Source organism: Sturnus vulgaris, chromosome 3 (assembly GCF_052056855.1).
Source record: "Sturnus vulgaris isolate bStuVul1 chromosome 3, bStuVul1.hap1, whole genome shotgun sequence".
Taxonomy (NCBI): Eukaryota; Metazoa; Chordata; class Aves; order Passeriformes; family Sturnidae; genus Sturnus; species Sturnus vulgaris.
The window spans coordinates 97,463,383-97,485,393 of record NC_142245.1 but is presented as its reverse complement, the minus strand read 5'-3'; the positions used below and the strand labels follow the sequence as shown (position 1 = coordinate 97,485,393).

General features: G+C 36.7%; 2 protein-coding genes across 3 annotated transcripts in view; one reads left to right on the top strand and one right to left on the bottom strand.

The window, feature by feature from the left end:
- The window catches only part of TRAPPC12 (trafficking protein particle complex subunit 12), a 49,887-nt gene extending 29,524 nt beyond the window's left edge, over nt 1-20,363 (bottom strand). Inside the window, exons 1-5 of the mRNA XM_014869548.2 lie at nt 20,307-20,363; nt 18,265-19,475; nt 15,001-15,117; nt 7,772-7,885; nt 6,856-6,994 (exon numbers count right to left, since the gene is read on the bottom strand). Coding sequence (XP_014725034.1) covers nt 6,856-6,994; nt 7,772-7,885; nt 15,001-15,117; nt 18,265-19,470 — 1,576 coding nt within the window. The 5' untranslated portion in view covers nt 19,471-19,475; nt 20,307-20,363. The remainder of the gene's footprint in view (nt 1-6,855; nt 6,995-7,771; nt 7,886-15,000; nt 15,118-18,264; nt 19,476-20,306) is intronic.
- Nucleotides 20,364-20,384: 21 nt separating this feature from the next.
- The window catches only part of EIPR1 (EARP complex and GARP complex interacting protein 1), a 76,096-nt gene continuing 74,469 nt past the window's right edge, over nt 20,385-22,011 (top strand). Inside the window, exon 1 of one of the 2 annotated variants that reach the window (XM_014869549.2) lies at nt 20,385-20,522. In XM_014869549.2, coding sequence (XP_014725035.1) covers nt 20,481-20,522 — 42 coding nt within the window. In that variant the 5' untranslated portion in view covers nt 20,385-20,480. The remainder of the gene's footprint in view (nt 20,523-22,011) is intronic. The other variant, XM_088162375.1, reaches the window with a different exon arrangement.

Genomic DNA, 22,011 nt, shown 5'->3' with positions numbered 1-22,011 from the left:
TATCTATTCCTGTGGTATCCCACAAGGGACAAGAAAATTTTATATAAACACTGAATTTATCAGAGACTGCCTTCTGCAGTCTGAAACTGAACAAACTACTCTGAATTAAACCAGTGTACTCTGTTATATTTCACTTAGTACTGAATTTAACAGGGCAACATGTCAAGGAAGTATTTAAAACAAATAGCATACCCTGTAATAAAAATGTTAAGAGCACAGGAGAATGGATTTTGCTCTCTACTTCATACTTCTGATTTCTACAGTAATGTCCTCTTACACAGTAAAACAATGCCAGCTAAGCTTAGATAATTTCCATAGAAGGCAATACCTTACAATTGCTGCTATATATTGAAATTTTATCTTTAAGTTAAACAGGTCTTGTTCTAGCTTGATGTTTTACAGTTGACCTCTGTTGCTCCTCTTTAGGGGTTTCATAATAATATATAAAAAAATTATAGTGGAAAATGGTTTAAGACAATTTTCTTAGCAATCACTTTTAAATACACTGGAGATTTTTTTAAAAGAATGTGACGTTTGATTGTCACTTTCACATGAATTAATATCATTCGTATGTATATATATGTATTATCATCATACAAAAAGCAAAACTAGAAAGTAAAAAATGGTCTGCTGAAAGGAAAATGGATACACTGAAAGCATGGGAACAGATGGAATAAAGAGCAAGATCAGGTAGAATTTTATAAGACCACAAATTTCAATTTCTATTTCTTTATGAACAGCTGCACATTTTCATAACTGTCAAAACATAAACATCACCTCATGTCAATCAAATTCAAACTGCAGTCCTCATCTGCAGCCCTTTTGGAGCAGAGAAAAGACTCCAATGACCAGCTATGTTATCTTTGAATTTTCTTGTTGCAAACCAGTAACCAGAAATGTTTTCTGATCTGCCTTCTACAGCTTGTTCAACAAATCTCAAATGCCAAAAAGCAACAGAAGAGCAGATTATCAATTACTGACAGAAGAGCAGATTATCAATTACTGAAAGAATAAAGTGGGATCTTACAATAGTAAAAAACCTCAAACCGAACCAAAAGAAACAATTCCTTCCTTCACTGGGTAAAAGAGAAATACACAAAATCGAGTTTCTGAAAAATATTTTGCTTTACATATATATATATATATATATATACATGGAGAGAGATATATGCACAAATATACTTCTACAAACAGTGTATTTGTATAATTCATAGGATTTTTAAGAGGGTTAATGTAGCGAACTTCAAATCCTACCTTCATGGACTAAAAATTAAAAGTACACTTAAAAAAATTCCAGTTCAGCAGACTAATTTCCAAGTTTTTGTTTATTACCTTCAATACAGAGAGACTGAAGATGAGATAGGAGACCAAATGTTTATAACCATTTAAAGAAAATGTTTTGAAAACTTGATCTGAAATTACCATGCTTGCATATACTTCACAATTTAACTGCACGTGACCTAGGAACAGAAACTCTGAATCATGATATGGTTTTAAAAAGTTTCAAAAATACCTTTTCTGTAATTTGGAGTTACTTGCACTGAAGAAAGGAAAACATAACAAAAAGAATGCAGGAAAACTCTACAAAAATTGCCCTGCAGTAAAGACATCACCCTAAATCTTACCTACTGATAACTGTAGTTAGGCAGAATTTAGAAATTAGTTACTTGCTCATAGTATTAAGAATTCCTGCGTAAAGCTGTCTACAATGAAATTATGTAGCCTTGGGAAAGAATGCACAACTAAGTATTTTAGCAGCACTCTACCCCCTTACATTATACATACATTTCTTAACTGAAATATCTGTATTATTTCAGAAAAAAATCTATTTGCATGTCTGAGTAGCCTGAATAACCAAGTGGAACCACAACATTTGAGTGGTATTTCTTCAAGCTGTATTTAGCTGATTTTACAGGTAGTAGCTCTGAAGCAACAGAACAGTGAATTTAAAGACAGAAGAGAGGTACACAATCATGAAAACAAAATAATGGGTAACCAGTTCCACTAGAGGTTTTTAAAGTTTTTAGCTGCCAACACAAACTTGAATGAAGAACTCTCCTGACCAACTGCCAAGACTGAATCAGTTGACATGGGAGTGTTAACTTAAGGCAGTATTTGTGGTAACACATGAGAAAAAAATACAGTACCACGTGTAACAATGGGGTAACTTTTTTCTGCTTTCTTGCAAAATTTGTGAACAAAGAGGAGCACTCTAAGACATCGTTTCTTTAGCCTGTGCATTTCTTCTCTTATCTTTGTTTTCCATTGATTACTTCCTTTTCTTTCTCTACCTACCACACTCTTTTATCATTAATCCTTTTATTATTAATAATCTTTTTTCCCCAGACCACATTCTGCCACTGTTATCCCACTAACCAAATCTGATGAGGGTAAAAAAAAAGGATGATTTATAGCATCATCAGACCCCATAAATTAAAAAAGGGGCACTTCAGCCAGCCTGCCTCCTACCAGCATAAACAAGTAGAAGAGAAAAAGAAAGAAGACAGTAAACTCAAAATGGCCAAACACCACTGTAGAGGCATCACATAAAGGAGATAATTTCCCCAATCCAGGTCTGTCCTTACTTATGGCATAGGCTGACATTCAGAAACAGGACCAAGCTTCAGGTAGACCTTGCAACTGTACTGAGTCCTCTGCACAACATACAGTACAGACACATGTAACATGTCTTTTGTGGGTATTAGAGAAATACTTTGGATAAGTGTTTTCATAGCTAACACAGTATCTCCGTATCAGAAGATATAAAACAAGTTTCTCACTACAAATTTTGCTATTTTATAAGCTTACAAAATGTAGTAACAATTATTACAGTTCACCTTAGACATCAGCACTGAAAACTTGCTAACAACATGGGTTAGTGTGACAGCTCTAGACCATGTATGATGTGATTCCTCTAGAATGACTGGAATTTTAAAAACTGAATAAAAGAAATAAATTAAGACCACTGCTTGAGCAACTAAGGACACATTAAAAATGAAATAACACACAAATTTTTTCTATCAATTTTTTCATTATTTATAATAAAAATTCTAAATACAGTGGATATTAGTAATGTCATGAAAGTATCAGTAGTGTAAAGTGCTAAAGAAGTTGTGATATCTAGACTCACACTATTTTATACAGGATAGAAAAAAAATTATATATATATTATTTATGTTATTTTTTTAAACTATCACTATCCATCCAGAAGTGTCATCCTATTGCAGGACACACTAATGTATCCCTAGTCCCAACACTGCCACACTTTTCAAAACCTTGTGCTGGTATTGAAACTAGAGCTCAGGGAAAGGAATACACCATGAAGTAAGGTTCTAGAACATATACAGCTAGATATTTAATGCCATGTTCCTTATTTAGTCCCTTCCCACCAGAGAATAGAAGACTGATTTCATTTACACTAATACAGATGATGTTGCATCATCACAAGGAGGATGAAAAGGGGAAAGAAACTCCACCCCATGTTATATAAACTTCTGGTCAGGGGAACAGAAGTTCCATTTTTACTTATGCATAGCTTATTTTTTTTTCCCTTTTGCAATACAAAATGAATTATTCACAAGTTTTGTAGCTTTAGAAGACTGATTTTGGTAGCATTAACTTTTCTGGAACTTACTGCTCCATTGACCAGAAACAAGACCAAATTGCCTCATAAGAGAATGAAATAGCATTTTAATGTTCCATTTTAATTGTTGGCTTTCACAGGTTCAGCAACACACTGGCATTAACAATGGAAAGGCTGTTTTAAGTTAGGCAAGTTCTCATATGAGAGTTTATTATATATCACAAGGAACACAGACACAAATGGCATGAATAGAAGTGGGTCAGACTGTGTAAATATAAAGTTAAAATCCTTAAAAAATTCCTGAAATCCATCTGTCATGAGGACGATGACAAAAATTCAGCCTTATATAATGCACACAGTACACTGAAGATGTGCAGGAAGCCATCTGAAACAGGGTTCCTGACCTAAGGACCTACCTATTATGAAAGAAAAAAATTCTATGTAAAAATAGGACTTTTTAGCATCTTTACGCAGATGAATTTAAAAAGAAATAAATCTGCAACTAAAGAATTTTAAGATTTTACTAGAAAATGAGAACAGTTTGTTCTCTGCTTGTCATCAATCAGGAATGATCTATGAGTGCCTTAACCAACCCCACTGGCCAACACAAGGATCCCAGCAGAAACAACGTCCTGACAGGCTGCAATCCTACAGGCAATGCAGATAACTGAACAAAGCCCATAGAAACCTGGAAAGGAAGATTCCAGGAGAACTACATCTCACAGCCATGATAAAGACAACAATAATGGGATCAATGCACATCATGGCTGTAAATACCATACAAAATAGGAAGAGGAAATGGAGATTAGCAGCACTGCTGAAACGGAAACAGCTTTAGGCGAGTTTCAGACGGAAATTAAGAGGATATGTTGGCCATGTTAAGTTAAATTAAGGGAAAAGCATAGAGTTACTTGTAATTTAAATTCTTTGAGATAGATTTCTCAGAGATTAATGGATGTGGGGCTATTCTCACTGCTCTAAATTTCGAACTTTCTCTACTTCATGTATAAAACCCAGAAAACTTCCTCATGTACTTAATTTTTTTTATGTATATACTGAATAGAAAGAAATTATGCACAGTATTATCTGTATTACAATTAATGGGTACATTATTTATATCTGTACTCTCACTTTTTAAATGGACTTTTAAGTGTTTACTCCATTTATATATCATGAATCAAAATTAAAATGTTGAAATAAGCCCTTTCTTTTATGCTTTTACACCACAGAATGATACACAAAATTGCCAAATAGCAGTGGATTGTACATTCATACTAAAATATTTCAACCAAAATATAGGAATGATTTATCTGTATTTTATTATTTAAATTAGCTGGTTAACAAGGCATGTATACTAAATTTCTTTATCCATAATCCAGCACAGCGTAGTTTAACACTAGATGAAAAAGAACTGCTTGTGTTCTTCTACATCCCTGCAAATGGCATTTCTCTCTCCTCAAAACTATGTAAGGAATGATTATGATGTGGAACAGCTATGAAACATGTTGGATGCATATGAGATATCTACAACTAGCAGGTCAGCTCCATTCAACCTTGATCCAATTTTCCTTACAAATTATCAGATTATGGTCCCAGTTGGTATGAACAGCTGTTAAAAATTAACTGAGGCATGTAATTATGAAATAGATTATCTTCCTTAAGATCACCTTTTTTACCATCAATATCCTCCCAACTTGTATGAAATAGCCATAGTGGTTGAGAGATTGCTCCAGGATCCAAAGCTCAGTCACAGGACAGGTGATTGTAACACCTGGGCAGACTGTCCAGAATGGCTGCTCCCTTCATCATTTTTGGCACAAGCACTCAAGTGCCTCAAATATTGACATGATCTGCAAGGATTTTTCTTAGACAAAACAGCTTATTTTTAATATTGAAAAATATGTGGAGACATACATATGGCCTGCAGAAGACTACTACTGCTGGAGCATCATGTGTGCAGCTGCCCTAAGAACACCAGATCCAAAAAGTTGTTCAATCTGACCAGGACCTCTTTCACTCTTCCTACTGACACATTCCTTCCCAGTGGATTGCCCGTGATTACCTGAAGGACAATTAGCAGTGTTGGAGGGAGTTTTTCTAGGAGGTCCACATTGGCCTTGCTGGGCTGCAACTCATCTTTTGCATCACTAAGCAAAATAATCTGCAAAAACTGTGAACTTTCTGACTCCCACTTCCCTTCATCAATAACCTCAAAATCTTCTGTCTTTCTAGGTTACCCCATCAAGGCTATCAGAATCACATGTAAAATGGACTGTAATTTTTCAGAGCTGCACTGCCTGTAACAACTGCTTTTTACAAATGTTTTATTACACACTGTGGTTCAAATACGAAATCCAAAGAACTTTAAGAACACTCAACAGTGTACTTGCATCAGAGAGTTATTCTTTTCTAAATAACAGATACAGAAAAAATAAAATTTCAAAATAGCCTGAACAAGAGCAAAATTGCTCTTAAAAATAGCAATTTTTCAAACCCAGACTTCTGGAGAACTACATATCCAGAGTAGGTGAACTATGTGGTTAACCTATGGGCTATTTGGAGCAGTGGGAAGTAGTATATTTGTAACTTGAGACAAGCTGCTTAAAAAGAATTGAAGAGGTTGCTGGTTTTTTTCTCTTCAATAATGAGACACATAGTACATCTCTGATTTTTACTTACTTTCAATTATTTAGCAAATAACATTACATTTTATCATGTTTCAATTAAGGAGAATTATTAACTAGGTTCCACATTTACATTTTTTTCTTTTAATCCTAGAAACCAGGAAAGAGTGCCTGCAGTAGCATATAGGCATGCAAGGGTTAAAAATAGTATAGTGATACTACCGGGATGAACTGAGGAGGAAAACGCTTATAGAGACTGTTCCCACAAACTCTCTGATCAACTTTCAAGCCTGTTTTCGGGTAAAATGAACTATGCAAGTTTGGTAGTTTTTAATATCAGTATCACAGAACTAAAATATTGTATTTACTTGTTAAAAACATTCCTTTGTAGCAGCATCATGAAATACAATGCCTACCCATATGGCTCTACCTGCTGTTACTTCTTATTGCTACCTCCATAATTCAAGCAATACTTTAATGTACTAATCAATCATGCTCTTCTGGGGAAAAAAAACCAAACCAAAACCAACATAATCCAAAGCTCTCCAATACTTTAGGCTTAAAAATTCCCTGAATCCAACCAATATTTTATAATGACTGGTAAAAACGGAAAAAAAATAAAAGCATTTCATAAATCAAGTGTTTTACCTTTACGTCCAGGGTATACGTTAGGGTAATATTCATAATAAAGATCAGGCTGGTCTAAATTTCCAAATGGTTCAAATTCCATTTCTGCATTTTGGAACAGATTCAGTTTTACCAGCAGTGCTAGTCTCACAAACCACAGCTAAAAATTAATACATATAAAAAAAGGGAAAGAAAGGTCTGTTATTAGCTTCAATCAAAAGCCACATCCAATACAATTTCAACTTTTCAACTTTTTCTGATAAAAGCTGAGTAAAAAATTTCTCTATTACTGAAAAGAATCAGGATTTATATTTACCTGCCCTTTTACATAATACGTTTCATCAAATCTTTAAAACAAAACTTAGAGGACCGATGCTTGTTTTTAAAGGTACTAAAATTTTGAAGACCAAGTTTAAAAACTAACCTGCTTCCAAATTAGAACACCTCTCTTTGAAATGAGTTGGCATGTACAAATTATCAATCTGGTATTTTAACTGCTTTTTCAACTTTATGGTATTCTTTAAAAATCTTTTGGTGAAACTCCATGAGCTTTATCACCACTAGGCTCAAAAACATGAGTTCTCATCTGGTCACATCTGAATCACTTGCAGTATTTTATTAATTTGGATTCTTATCTTCTAAGCAACATGAAACACATTTCTAACATGTGGAATCTTACTATAAAGTTCACAATCTCGATAGTTTCATGAACTTTACCAGAGTGAGTCAAAACATACTCCATTTTACTAGTGTAAAAACCTTTAAAAACATAGAATTGAGATTGGATTTTCACATAAACAAACAAAAAGTGACTCGCTAAAATACTTAAATAACCTCAATTTCTATGTTACAATTAGGAAAAGGAGTTTGATCATGTTAAAAAAAGAGCCACTATGAATATTGTTAGGAAAAGTGACAAGGGCACCTTTAAACATACCTGTAGAGAATCTGTTGTATGGCTAGCAGGTAGTCCACTTTTTTTATAGCCTTGACCATGTGCAGTTAGAAGCCGCCCACACAAGTCAACTGCTGCCCTCCAGTTTTTACTGCTCTGGGAAGAAGAACAGAATAAGCAGCAAAATCATAAAGTCCCTAAAATGCACAACTGCTTATTTTGCCTGCAGGAGCGACATGTACCCCTCAGTAATAATGACAAGGTCAGAGAGCTGGCTGGTGAGAAGCAGAATGTCATTTGTCAAAGCTGTACATCTAATTAGGCAAAAAGGGAAATCAACTATTAATATTGCCAGATCACTAAAACTAAAGGATATACGGAATTTTAAACTTAAAACTAGATAATGTTTGATTATATATATTAATATACTATAATATTCACAACTTTGGGAAAAAAAATTGCCAGTCATGTATTATCAATAATATCCAAGTTACTCTACGATCATAAAGTATTCAATGCCAATTCTCGTCTCACTGACTTCAGTATCAGAGATTAATACCCCAGTACAGTTCACTTAATGAAAAGAAACTTTTAGCATTGTCCAGGACACAAAATTCCTATTAATCAAAAACAAAGAACAAGGAAGAATACAATGCACAAATGACAAATTCAGAACAATAACAACTGTTTCACCTCTAAAACAAACATCTGGATTTCCACTGCATGACTAATTTCAAAACACTCTTAAATTTATTTTTTTATTCATAGAACAAAAATATTCCTTGTTAGACAAATCAAACTGTAGTCTCACACTGTTAATCAGTTTTTCAACAGAAATACTCCAATAGTATTTCTGCCTTGTATAGTCTACAAATTAAAAACTTAAAACACAGATTAATACTTCACAGGTTTTAAGCTATCATACTTTTCTATTATACAGAGAAATTTTAAAAGAGACATGTATCCAGCAGGTCATTCTGAAGTATATGTATGTTATTCCTGAAAGTAATATTTGTTTCAAAGAGTTTCTTAATACATAAAAAAAATATAACTCTAATAGAAAACAATAATGTTGTCTGATGAAATGTAAAGGAATAAAATACATTTCTATTGGTGCTTGCAAAGTTCAGATACTAATCTTGAATTGGTATTCTATTAATTTCTCTGCAATGTTTTAGAAAATGTGTGGATACAGCAGTCACATTGAAAAACCAGTAGTAACAACCGAAGTTTCCCTACTTTCTGGCCCCCATTCTGCAACCACACAGGCTGCAAACAGGCCACTACAGAGATCTCCATGCACTAAGCACCTCAACTCTCCTCTCTGCATTGTCAAATGCCAGACAAAGTTGAGTTCCACTGGAAATGCAAAAGTTGGCTGACAGCAAGACCACGAAACAGCATGGCAGACTCTGAGCCATCTATGCTCTTATGGAAGAGCAGGAATTGATAATGCATTATAACATCCTTCAACATCTACCTTTATTAACTTAGAAAAGCAGAAAGATATTGACATGGATTACCTGAAATTCATTCCCCTTCTGGACAAACTAAATTCTTATTATTCTTAGAACAGGAGCACACACAGACTCCAAAACTGCTAAATTTTTCTTCCCAAATGAGAGTTTAGGATCAAAAAATAATAATGGATCATTTATGACCAACTTAGTTGCTACAACCTTTTAAATTCTATTTCAGGCAGGGACAAAAAATACTTTATTGAACAAGTCAGCCAAGAGAAGCAAATCTGACAATTATTGTGAAAACAATCCTTGCTGGAAAGTGAAACACAGTATTTGCAATGATTTCAAAATTAGAGCTGCCTGCTGGTCATGGAGCATAATTTGCTGTGGAAGCTTAATAGAAGGCTGCTGGCAGTACAACTTAATTTGACTGGACACATTATTGTCCCAGGCAAATTGTACCAGACTTAAGAGCTGCCAGTCTACCAGAAATCTTTATCCATTTCAAACATCCCTCAAAACCTTGCAGGTCACTTTTGTGCTGCCTGTGGTCTCCAATCACACAGCTCTAAAAATCCAGGTTCTTTATACCTGAATTTTGTTTCTAAGTTGTTAGTAGAGACTCAAAGCAAATACGGTCACCACAGCTTCAGATACAGCATAAAAAATACTGAAGAACATTCTCAAAGACAAAAATAACTATTCTGTGATGATTAGGTTATGGTTGTCCAGCTGTAATTGTGTGAAAACACCAGTTTCTCTAATAAAAAATACTGTCAACCAAATACTATTGCTCAATAGTTCACTAACACAGCAGCAGCATAGAAGAAAACTCCACACGATGTTAGTATCATCTTTCCACTACTCTCAAAAGTTAAAGTGCTGCTGTTCTCTTAATGAAAGGCACCAGCTTGCATGATTTCTGTACTTTTTGAACACTATTAGACCAGATGTTTATGTAGTGAAAGGATTTTTTAAAAAATCCATATATATAACCAAGACTCCAAACTATCTCAGTACTGACTGCTGTACACACATCAAAGCCAGGCCAAGCAGATCAGCCACCCAACAGACAATGCATCATTCCTTGCAGAACTTCTCTGTTCTTCAAAAAAAACCCAGAAATCCTGGGGGAGGTTTACATAGAGACAGGGAAACTGCATAGTAAAACAGATCTCATATGTAATTCTTCTGTCAAGCAAAGAGAGGCATGCAATTGGAAATCTACAGAAAATGTGGTCAATGATGAAAAGGGAACTCCTCTGATACACAAAGACAATTTATAAGACAATTCAATCTCTCAGGAAAAACACTGAAATTTTATCCAATAAATAGCTGCTTCTTAGCACAGAAATGCAACCTCTTCACAAAAGCACACACTTTATAGCTTGTGCTACTCCTACCTTCTCTCAAATCAGCTATAAAAATATAGGAAATTGCTCACTGATTTAGAAACAAAAGAACTATCCCCTCCCCTATCTTTAAAGATACTTTCTAACTTATTAAAGTGAATAGACATGTTATACCATTGTATCCAGATGTGCTATATTTGAAAATATATGCAAAATCACAACACTACTCATGTGCAAAAGTAACAGTATATGACTTTTTAAAAATAGACTCAAAGGGAGTCATTAACTCTACATGTAACACCATTAAAGTTATTAAAATGTCCTTCTCCACTAGCTATGACATGCTTCTCCCCTGTAAATTACATTGGTAGAGCACTTACACATCAGTTAAGAAAATGTAGCTAGTAACCCTTTCTTGGTCTAGCAGCTTGAAGAAATAATTCCATATTTAGAGGAAACATTACATATTTATAGTGGCAAGATAAAGGAGTCTTTTTTTTGGTATGATAACTACAAAAGACTCAATTTTCCTCTGGATGCAGGCACCTTACAACTGAAGACATCAGAAGGGCTCCTGGTAAGCAAGATTGTGCTATTTGTTCAAATGAGGGTAAAAAATTAGTCCAAAATATGGAATAACAAGAACTAGCATAATTGCATCTTGCACCTTGTATTTGCTGCTGTAAAACAAAGCAACACTATGACAAGAAGATCTTGCTTACATTTATTTGCTCTAGATGTAAATGCATGTTCCTATGCCAGATTGATAAAACTTTTTAGAAATTGAAAAGCCAGATTTTCTCAGTTAAAAAATACAAAAACGTATCCAATACAGATGCTTAACTCTATTCACAAGTTATTACAGAATTATTGTGCAGAACTGCTCCAGCAGCTCCGTATCTCTTTAAAGCCCTAAAGTGGCAATACTCATTCACCTACACACCCTCCACACCATTTTGCTACCAGTAGAACATTTCCAATTCACTTCTGCCTATCCCACAGAAGAAACTGAAAATGTGAAAGTACAGTTGTTCAATAAACCATCTTTGCTTTACTGGCAAAAATCTCATTCAAACCATCTAGAGACCAAATTGATGCTGAACATTTTTGTTAGCAAAGTTTAACAACTTCAGTTCCATTCCTAGTGAAAAACTGTCTTAGACATGGTACTGCTGTTGGTGATTTCATGAGAAAAGATGCACCTTTGAATGTTCAGCTTACCAATTTCTTGATAAATTTTGTTCTTTGACAGTTAGTTGTACTTGAAGAAGCTTTTGCAGACTGCACTATGACGTTCCCAAAAAGACATTAGTCTCCAACATTCTTTGCTGCAAGCACCAACTGCATCTTACCCACAGAAGCTCTTTAACTTCAATAATTTTTACTTTTACAGGAATGTGAGAAGGTACTATTAGAGAATGCACACTGGAAACAGTCCAATATAAGGTATTCCTTTGTGGTCCTAGTTAAAAGAGGTGGCATGTTCATTTGTAGATGTAACCTAGGAGGTGGTACTTTCAATATGTTAGGACTGCATCACTACACAGGGATCAGATGATTTACAATATCAGAACAATAGAAAAAGTAGAACACAAGGCAAGTCATGTAATTTACATTTTAATTATAGTCACGTGCTGAGTTCTGAGCAGTGATAACAAGAAGGCATTAGCTTCAATTGGGAGAGAGTCTGAGAAGAGCTCCAAAGATGATTATGAAGGCATCCATGACAAGATGACTAGAGAAAGGTTATTTTTTCCTTTAAAAAGAAAATCTTGAGAAATGGAAATGCCATGGCTGTCTACTCATACAAAGTAGCAGGGGAGAAGAAGCAAATAATAAGGAAAATAAAAATTACTTAAAAAGCAACATAAGACCAAAACACTTAAGTTATTGTAAACAACTTCAGCTTTGATTAGGAAAAAAGATTTTGAGGACTGATTACAATGCCTTTGATTAACAACCAAAGGAACCAACTTGTGGAATAGCCCTTGAAAGTAGAAGCAGTGTATCTGTATTTACTAAAACAGCCAAATAAGCTAACAGAATTAATCATATGGTAGAACAGAGAATCTTCAGAACTGCCGCTGAGGACCTGTGGTTTGAAGATTTGGTATACTGGTGAGTGTATTTTTCCACCCACACAGGATTAAAACAGTGACCAGACACTAAGGAAGCAGCTTCCTCTGAAGCAGACAGGCTTAGAATACTGATTTTATTTTTTTCCTTTTTTTTTCCCCCCATAATACAATGGAGTTTGCCCAAGATCATCTGAGAATTTTATCCTAACAAAATTCTTCATAACAGGACTAAACATTCAACTTTTGGTTTCAGCTGCCACTAGCGTCTTCCTATAGCATGTGATAATTGTTGGGACTTTTAGATGGAAACACATGTAAATTGAGCTTATGATCAAGGACTGCACTATTAGGTCTCTATTGACTTAAGAGTTCAGACAATAACTCATATGTAAACACCAAAATAATAGCTATCAGTCTGAAGGTGAAATTTATCCTAATTCTAAGCATTTCTCTTCTGCACTGCAGACACATTCAAAATACACTCTTCTAAGCTTCTGCAAGGGATTGAGTGACAAAAAATGTCATGTACATGTGTAGTACAAAAGGACACCAAATAAATAGCTAAGGAAAAAAATCTTTATAGAAACTGCACAGCAATATTCTCAATATTCACTAGTTTTTAACTAGATCTTAATATAAATATTGCCTGTAAGTTGTCCTTTGCATTAAAAGATTTATTCACTGAACATATTTTGTCAGGAATTCACTCATAAACAAAGTAAAATTCATGACTAGTAACGGAGTACTTATTATATGTCATTCTGGCTTATTATGTACGTAAAAAGCACATATATTTTTAGTTAATATCATCTAGCACAGGATTTTAATTAAGTCTGAAATTCCTTTATAGTCAATCAGAAATAAATTTTCTACATTTAGACTTTAAAAAGAAATGCAATGTTTGCAAGGGAACAAAAAGAGACCAACTAATTCTCATCAGAAAGAGTTCTACAAATGAAACTGAGAAAGTTATTTTGCATACTCAAACCCAACCAACAACTAACGATTGAAAGCCTTGAAAACCGAAGAACATTCTGACTTCTACCCGAATGGTTTCTATTTTATAAAAAACTCCACCCTTCTAAATAAGGCAAGTTTTGTTGTTTTTTTTTTTAAAAAAGCCCTAAGTAACATAAGTAACCATAAGTGCCATAAGCAACAAAAAATCCTGTAGCTGCAGACAGCCTCCTACCTTTACTGCCTTGGGCCTAAAAGCTTTAGCACTACTCTTCTGAAGCTTAAGAGCATGCTCAAAGCAAAAACAGCATCAGCAGCAGCCTTGTAATTAAGGTACAAGACAGTCTGCAGCATAGAACATCTTGCATAGACACTGCTACCAGGCTACAGAGAAAAGCATTTCCCACATATCAAAAATTCTCTTCCAGAAGATGGAAAGGAAATGTGAAAAAAAGCTTTTCCTACTTAAGACATGCACGGGTACAAGACTTTTGCTTGAGATTTTTTTCCCTCTCTAGTCAAGCAAAACATTGAGAGAAACAGAAAAACACGTGTCTAGAATGGAGATCACAATCTGTTTTTTCATGTTTAGTTTCTAAAATTACCTCTGAATTCCTTTAACAGTGCTTGCTGAGAACTCCTAGGAGATCCTAACATGACAAAAAAGTTATGTCTTTTGGAGACTTATGTCTTTTACATATAAAGTCACATGATTAAATTAAAAGCTGTTAAATATTAAATACAGCCTGTCCTGGTAACTCCTCACTACTTTTGCTCAGTAATTTTTCATCTATTTAAAAAAAAAAGTCCAAAACATCTTGTTATGTCATCAGATTCAGTAAGGCTCAGTCATGCAATAGTAATTAATTCTATGCAGGAGCACAATGGTTAAAGGAACAAGGCAAGGTTTACAATGCTGCTAGACAAGAATTTTCAAAACAGAAATATTTACACTAATGAAAGGATTAAGTTAAGCTTTCTTAATTTGTAATTTGCTTTAGTTTTCTGCACTGAAGTAAAAAATTAGGCAGGGGCAATTATCATACCAGTTTGGCTTGCTATTTACAACTTTTATGTCTTTTTCACTCAGGTGAAAACATAAATACATACACAGGTAAACAAAAACATTATTAAAATCTGTTTTGCAACCATTTGTATTACATAAAAACTCACAGTCACTTAAAATAATTTTTTATATCTTTTGCATGTTAAAAAAAGTTTACTATGTGCTTTAAACCCAAATAGTTAAACCCCACTGTCATTCCCATTAAAGACTACTGCAGTTTGGCTAGTACTATAGAGGGATCAGGAACAGACTAATACACAAATATTTTTTTCCAGTTCCTCCTCAGTCAGTAGCTCCCAATTATCTTGAGGGAAATACAATATTAAATATATATTATATGATGATTGTTACTTACAATTAGCTGTTTCAAGCCTACAAATGACTGCTCTACAGAGTTGGCATTTAAAACTTGTCTCTTCACTGCAGCCTGCTCCCCCAAGAAGCGAAGCATTAGGTCTTTTACTGCATCTCCCTTGGTAAATATGGAACAGAAAAAGAAAAAAGATAACAAGACTATTTAAAATATTATTTCAGCAAAATAAAATGTAGAATTAAAACTGAACAAGAGTTCTCTCCTCCACAGAAATACATATTTTCCAATACATTACATGTGAAATAAATATAACTGCACATGTATGTACAACATTGGAATGAAAACTTCTACATTTACTCCACATAATTTGCTATGGGTTTTTTTCCATGTATAGGTTTCAGTTAGCATTGACAAATTCAAGTTTATTTGCCTCTTATACTATTATCATTCAAAGATCTCATAAAATATTCCTTAAAGATTTTATAAAAACCAGAAAGTTTTACAGGTTTTTGTAGCATATGTTAACATTGAAAGGTGCGATCTACTGATCAAAGATAAACATGCATACAGTAAGTTAACCTTAAATATCCACAAAAGAGAAACTTTGAGAAATCGTAAACCAAAGTAAACAGCAAACCTTCAACAAGTGTTTTAAATTTCAAAAGAAATAGCTGCAGGTATCAGTCAGAGAAACTAGGCTATCTGAGCTCAGTAGCTTTTTGCCTAAAAAGAGTGAACTGCATACAATAACAGCTGAGCTTAGCTATGTCAAAGACAATTGACATTAAGTGTTTCAACTTTCCCCATGGACAGTGATGGCAAATATATTTGTGTTTTCCGTCTAGTTTCTTAAGGAATGAGAACTACTGTTTCACTACATGGAAATTTTTTACCTTTAATGATGTCACTTACTCTATGCATAAACATCATATCTGCCTCTCTGACAGAAGAGCCCAAAGAATTAAGAAGAGACAGTGTGTGCAAAATTACATAAATACAGAAGAATTTTTAATTCCCCCTAACAGCACTTTGGATCCAACAGTCCTTTAGTGTAGGAAACAGTACAAATGAATGTATGGAAACAAAGGACAATGGCAGAAGAGAGCAACTCATGAAAAAAGGCATAATGGAAAGAGCATAAAAAGCAGCACTCAGATTTGTTCTGACACTTGGAGTACACTGGTACAATCTTTACCATACACAAACCAAGATAAGTTTAAAAAACTTTTAAATGATTGTCAAAAAGTAGCATGCAGCTGAAATAAAAATCATTCAGTGTTTTTCTTGGTGTGATTTATCAACATAAGACTTGTCTTACTATACCCTTTCAGAGCAAGCAGGGCAAAAAATCAAGTCCCAAGCTCATCAATACATCATGTGAAATTTCAGTCCTTTCCTGAAGCACAATTAGAGTTCACATCACTGCAAATGCATTTTTCAAACAACTTCTCTGCCCACTCCATGTAGCTTGGTTTAAGATCTTGCATTAACTTTCAGCATTAGCAAACTACTCATAGCAAAAGTGTAACAACTGTTGTTGGAAGCCGCTTTAATATTTGAAAATATACCTGCCATAAGGTTTCAGTTTACATTTCAAGCACTCTACAGTTACAGTTTCAGGCAAATACACAATTTGCAATACTATGGAACAATGATACCAAACTAGGGGATGTCAAATCAGTCAAGACATGCACTCAGGACACAGAAAAGCAGCGAGTGAAAGTGAGGAAAGTTTTATAAAAATAAAGCACTTCAAAACTTGTCCCCATGGACATGTCTAGGAGACTCTTATAAATTATAAACAATGAAGAAAGCGGTAGGTTTTCCTTTAATTCCATTGATGATTTTACAACAGGTCTTTCGTAGAAATGGACATTATCAAACATCTTCCCATCAATTATGTACCAAAGGATAAATCTGCATATTTGCACATGCCCAGATTTAGGGAACCATCGCAGAAACCAGCCTTTAATCCCTGGCTGGGCTGAGGACAGTGAAAGAGACCTCCTGTAAAAAAGGAAGCTTGCAAAAAGGAGACCATCATCCTTGGAGACTGCAGAAGGGATCGCTCCATCTGCCTAACTGATTAGCTGCCAGGAGAGAAAGTAGACACTGGAATAACTCATCAAGGTCTAAGGGATATTTTGGGCATAACTGGAGGAGGAATAGCTTCCTGTTACAGTGTTTTCTTTCATGCTAATTATTTGGCACTGTGATAACAAACTAATGTTTTAAGATAAAGCAAAGCAGCAGTAGTGTGGCATATGTCTAAACCGGTACTTATTGCTTGTGACAGAAACCAAAGATTTTTCAGATAATTCATCTATAAATCTGGACCTGATTCACTCCAGAAACTCTTCTGCTATCTCCTGCAGATTGAGAAGTTACTGCAGACTGCTCTTTGCTTGTACTTGACTATTGACTGATGGTCTTTGTTATGCACAATTAAGGATTAAAGCATCCAAACCCTCAACACCATCCATCTACACAACAATTCTATTATCCAGAGGCATAGACATTAAAGAGTAGGATTAGCCAGTTTCAAGAAAAAACCGAAACATTACAATAGTTAAGACTGGCTGAGCAGCCAGGATAAAACTACTTCATGAGAAATCCTGAAGAGATGTGAGTAAAATTTCCCACATTTTGAGAAAAAATGCTTTATGCCTTCTAACCTGTTAGAAATTGATAGATGACAAAACATTACTTTTCATTACTATGTTGTTTGCTTTGTAATCGCCTCTAGTCTTTTTCTGGGTGTTCCCAGCAGCTTGCTGCAGCACTCAATCCTTCTCAGAAGTTATAGTTTTCCATCGCTTAGGGAAGATGGAAATGATGCCATTTCAGTCAGTGTTAACATTATTGAGACCACTGTGAACAGGAGTGAAATTATTTCCCACTCAATCGCAACAGGGAATTCCACAAAGCTGTCTGCTCTTAGACTCTGTAGCACAGCTTAGAGGTTGTGTATATATTCCAAATGTGAGTATTATCTTACTAACTCAGAGGACCAGAAAAAAAATACAAACACCTTAGAAATACAAACAGCTTTGGCCTCTATGGAAACTGTCAACACTGTTGACAATGCAGCAAACAAATGACACTATGAATAAATGAGACCTGGTTTTAGTCTCTTCCCGCACAAGGCAGCAGTGACAGTGCATTTTCTAATTAGGACTGAAATAATATACACAAGCTGACCATTAGCAACTGTGTGAAGCACTATGATACACAGATTATGGGACAACTCTTCTACAGTATTTCTAAAACATAATCATAGAGGAAGATAGAGTAATAGACTCTTACCTGGATATTATCAAATTTTAATCCAGGCATAGTGAGATTCTCTTTATCTATGAACACAGCGCTGTATTGTTGTGTAGCAACTGAAATGAGAACATTTCTTGTCTCCTCACTAGGAATCCAAGCATCGTTTCTTCGATCTAGTTCACTCATATTTAAGGCTGTGGCAAATGGGTCATCACTCCCAGCAAAAACAGCTTGGATTTGTGAGAACGGCTTGGGGGATTGAGTTATTTCTAGAGATGATGGTGGACCACCTGCTTCAGGTCTCCCATTTTGCACAGGGAAAGTAGTGTTGGATGAAGAACTATCTCCACCATTGGAAAGAGAGGACATTTGTTCTGAAACTGAAGAGCTTGCATTGGGATTACTAACAGAAATAAAACTGGATGTGGTAAATGAATCAAAAAAATCAGAAGCTAAAGTATTAGTGTTAACAGTGTCACCAAAGAATTTGCTTAGACTAGGACTTGGTTGAACCACCTGTGGATTAGACTTCACTGGAGTCTCTATTATACTACTAAAACTGGGAGATTTCACCATCTGAGGCTCAAAACCATCAGGTAGGAACAACTGTGGCTGAGAACTAGCATTGTTTGCTTGGCTGAAGATTGTGCACACAGGAATGGGTTCAGCCTCAGAAGACAGTTTGGTAGTACTCGGTGACAATGTTTGGTCCTTAGGTGTGCTTTCATCAACATTATTTGGTTTTGTTTCAACAGGAACGTTGTTTCCCAACTTTGGTTCCTCCTTCACTGCTTCCTGAATTGATTCTTCCTTTAAAGATGCCTGATCATCTGTTCCAATCTCAGAAATGTCTTTAGGAGTTTCTTCATGTTCAGTTTCACTCTCATTACTTAAAAACTCTTCTTTATCCACTTCTGTTTGTGTTTTTTGATTATCTTTAGCTTCCATTTGGTCTACAATTTCCTGAAGACATCCAAGTTCACCTGTGTCATCTTCACTATTGTTTGGAGAATCCGAAATAATAACACTCTCCATCATTTGCTCATTAAGTTTATCTACAAAATTATTTGAATCCTCTGATACAGTCTCATTCCCTTCAGACTCAAATTCATCTCCACCAAGATCAATGGTTTCCTCATGAAAGAGAATTTCTTCCTGAGTTTTCTGCTGAACTACGTCTCTGGTGTCATCTTCATCTGAGGTGCTCTTTGCATCCTTAGCATTACTTTCATTATTCTCCATAGTAACTGAAAAAGGAGAAGCCCCCACCAAAACAAAAATTAGTTTTATTGCTTGTATATTGCTCAGGTGTCACAGTTAAACTCCTAAGTATCATACAAATAGTGAAATTCTTGCTTTAAAAACAGTAATATCACTACTTCAAAAACATAGTAATTTCACTACTTCAGATCTTCTCTTTGACATTTTTCATTTAATGTCCAATCACAGAATTCTGAAAATATTTTCTCTTTATCTTTTCTGCAAGTCGTAAAACTATTGAGATTGAAGACCAAATGCCTCCCACTAAACACATAAAACAATATCGCAGAATCGTATCAGAAAATGGTTTGGTTTGGAAGAGGACGTTACAAAATCATCTGATTCCAAACCCCCTACCATGGGCGGGGACACCTTCCACTGGACCAGGTTGCTCAGAGTCCTATCCAACCTGGCCTTGAACTCCTCTAGTTTTGGGACCTCCCCAACTTCCTCGGGCAACCTGTTCCAGTGACTCGACATTTGCTTTCCTGGTGGCAGAGACCCGCTAGGTCCCGCTTTCAGCAACGGGAAGCGTGGGCTCACGGCCATCACCAGCGCAGCTGCCGAGCACGGGCCAGCTAAGCAGGAGCAACGTTCGGCGGCGGCTGAGCCGCCTGCGAGCCCCCGCAGCCTCGGGCCGGGCTTGGAGCTGCCTCCGGCCCGGACACCCCGCGGCGGGGGTGGGCCCGGCCTCCCTCACGGCCTCCTCCTGGCACAGCCTCGAGACCACCCCAGTGACCACCCGGACACCCGCCAGGCCACACGACCTCTCTGCTCTGTTTCATTTCATCCCGTGCCACCCCATCCTATCCCATCACCTCCGCGCCGCCGCCGCGTCCGCCGCCGCTCCCCCCGCACTGCGCCTGCGCCCGCTCCGGGCCGGGCGGGGCTGCGCAAGCGCAGCTCCCGGAAGCGGCCGACGACGGGCCACGCCGAGGGCCAAAAAGCATCGGACGCGACAGGGGGTGCCTGACTGGGCTGGGGGGGTCGCGATGGAGGACGACGCACCGGTGATTTACGGGCTGGAGTTCCAGGTGAGGGAGAGGGGAGGTTTAAGGGAAGGTTGGTAGGTGGCGGTCCTGTCTCCGCGAAGGCGCTAGCCGTGGGGTCGAGTGTGTGTAGTGGGGCAGAGCAGAGCCCGCCCGGGAGAGACCGGTGTCCTCCCTCCTCCCCCGAGCTGGGACCGGGGGCACCACGGGCACCGCCGGGTTGTGGTGGCTTTTGGCAGCCGCCTTGGGGTGTTTAAGGGTGGCTGTACAGCGGCCGGGAGTCGTTCCCCGCTCCAAAACGCGCTGTTTGCAGGGCGGCTGCGGGGCCGGGCCAGGCTCCTTTTCCCCGTGCCTGGGGGGCTCCTGCCCGGTCACCGCTCCCTGCTCCACCTCTGGAAAACGCTTTGTCTGGCGATGGAGCAGTACGAAAATACTGCCAAAAACATCCCTGATTCTGCCTTGTCAGGAAAAAAAAAAAAAAATTGCTTTTCTGGGGAGAAAGCATGAAACTGTTTCCAGTAAATTACGAGTTTTACTTGGTTATACCCTACCGTAAATCTGCATGAACTTTGTGGGACCTCTCTGTGAGGTCTATGTATGTGCATTTGTCCCATGAGACGAATCTGTCCATCACATCAGTATTTTATGGCTGTAAGGAAATGGAAGTGTCTAACTTAGAAGCTTATTGATCATCTTCTTAGAGGAACACAGGTGTTGAGTTTAATGAGGTTTCTGGAAGTTCTGGGAAAGCAGAGAGAGGATCCTAATTCATTCTCCCTCCACCTAAAGTCTTTGCTTAGCTGTTTATGTGTTGTGGTGTTGTGTTTGGCAGCGGCTGGCTTATCATCACTAGCCATTAGAGCAGTAATGCCTGCAGAAGCAAACCAGCACCTCCTAACAAAGCAATTCATTCTACAGTTGATGTAGTAATAGAAATGTCTACACATGCACTTTTTTTTTCTTTTCACACCTTTGCTAAAGTGTTCGTGAAAAGTAATGCACAACGGTTCCTTGTAACAAATGTCCTGCGTACTGAGTAGTGTGCTCTGTAGTCCAGACTATATCAATAGATTTCATTAGCACATTTCGTATTTGTTTGGATTTCAGCTTGTATAGGAGCTGCTACGTAATATTACCTGCATTAAATGTTGAATCTACTGAAATCTGATAAAATCTGATAGCATGCTGTCTGGTTTGTATGATAGTGTTTTGTGGTTAGCTTGAAATGGTTGTAACTTGTACTTCAAAATTAATGAAACTTATACTTAAATCTCTGTTGCAGAAGAGAATATATATCCTGTACTTCATAAAATTCATTTCTAGTAAGTCACATATAATCCATCTTCCAGGAATTCGGGTAAGCTAGTGTGTGTTGTCTGGGACCTCATGGACCTGTGTATCCTGCCTCCTCCCATACTACATATCTCCTACAGATTTCTTCTCTCCTGTGAAGTATGTAACTGGCAGGAGGATAAAGTAAATGGATAATGGAATAAAGTGGCTGTAATAAAGGGAAATTACTGTTAATACAGAT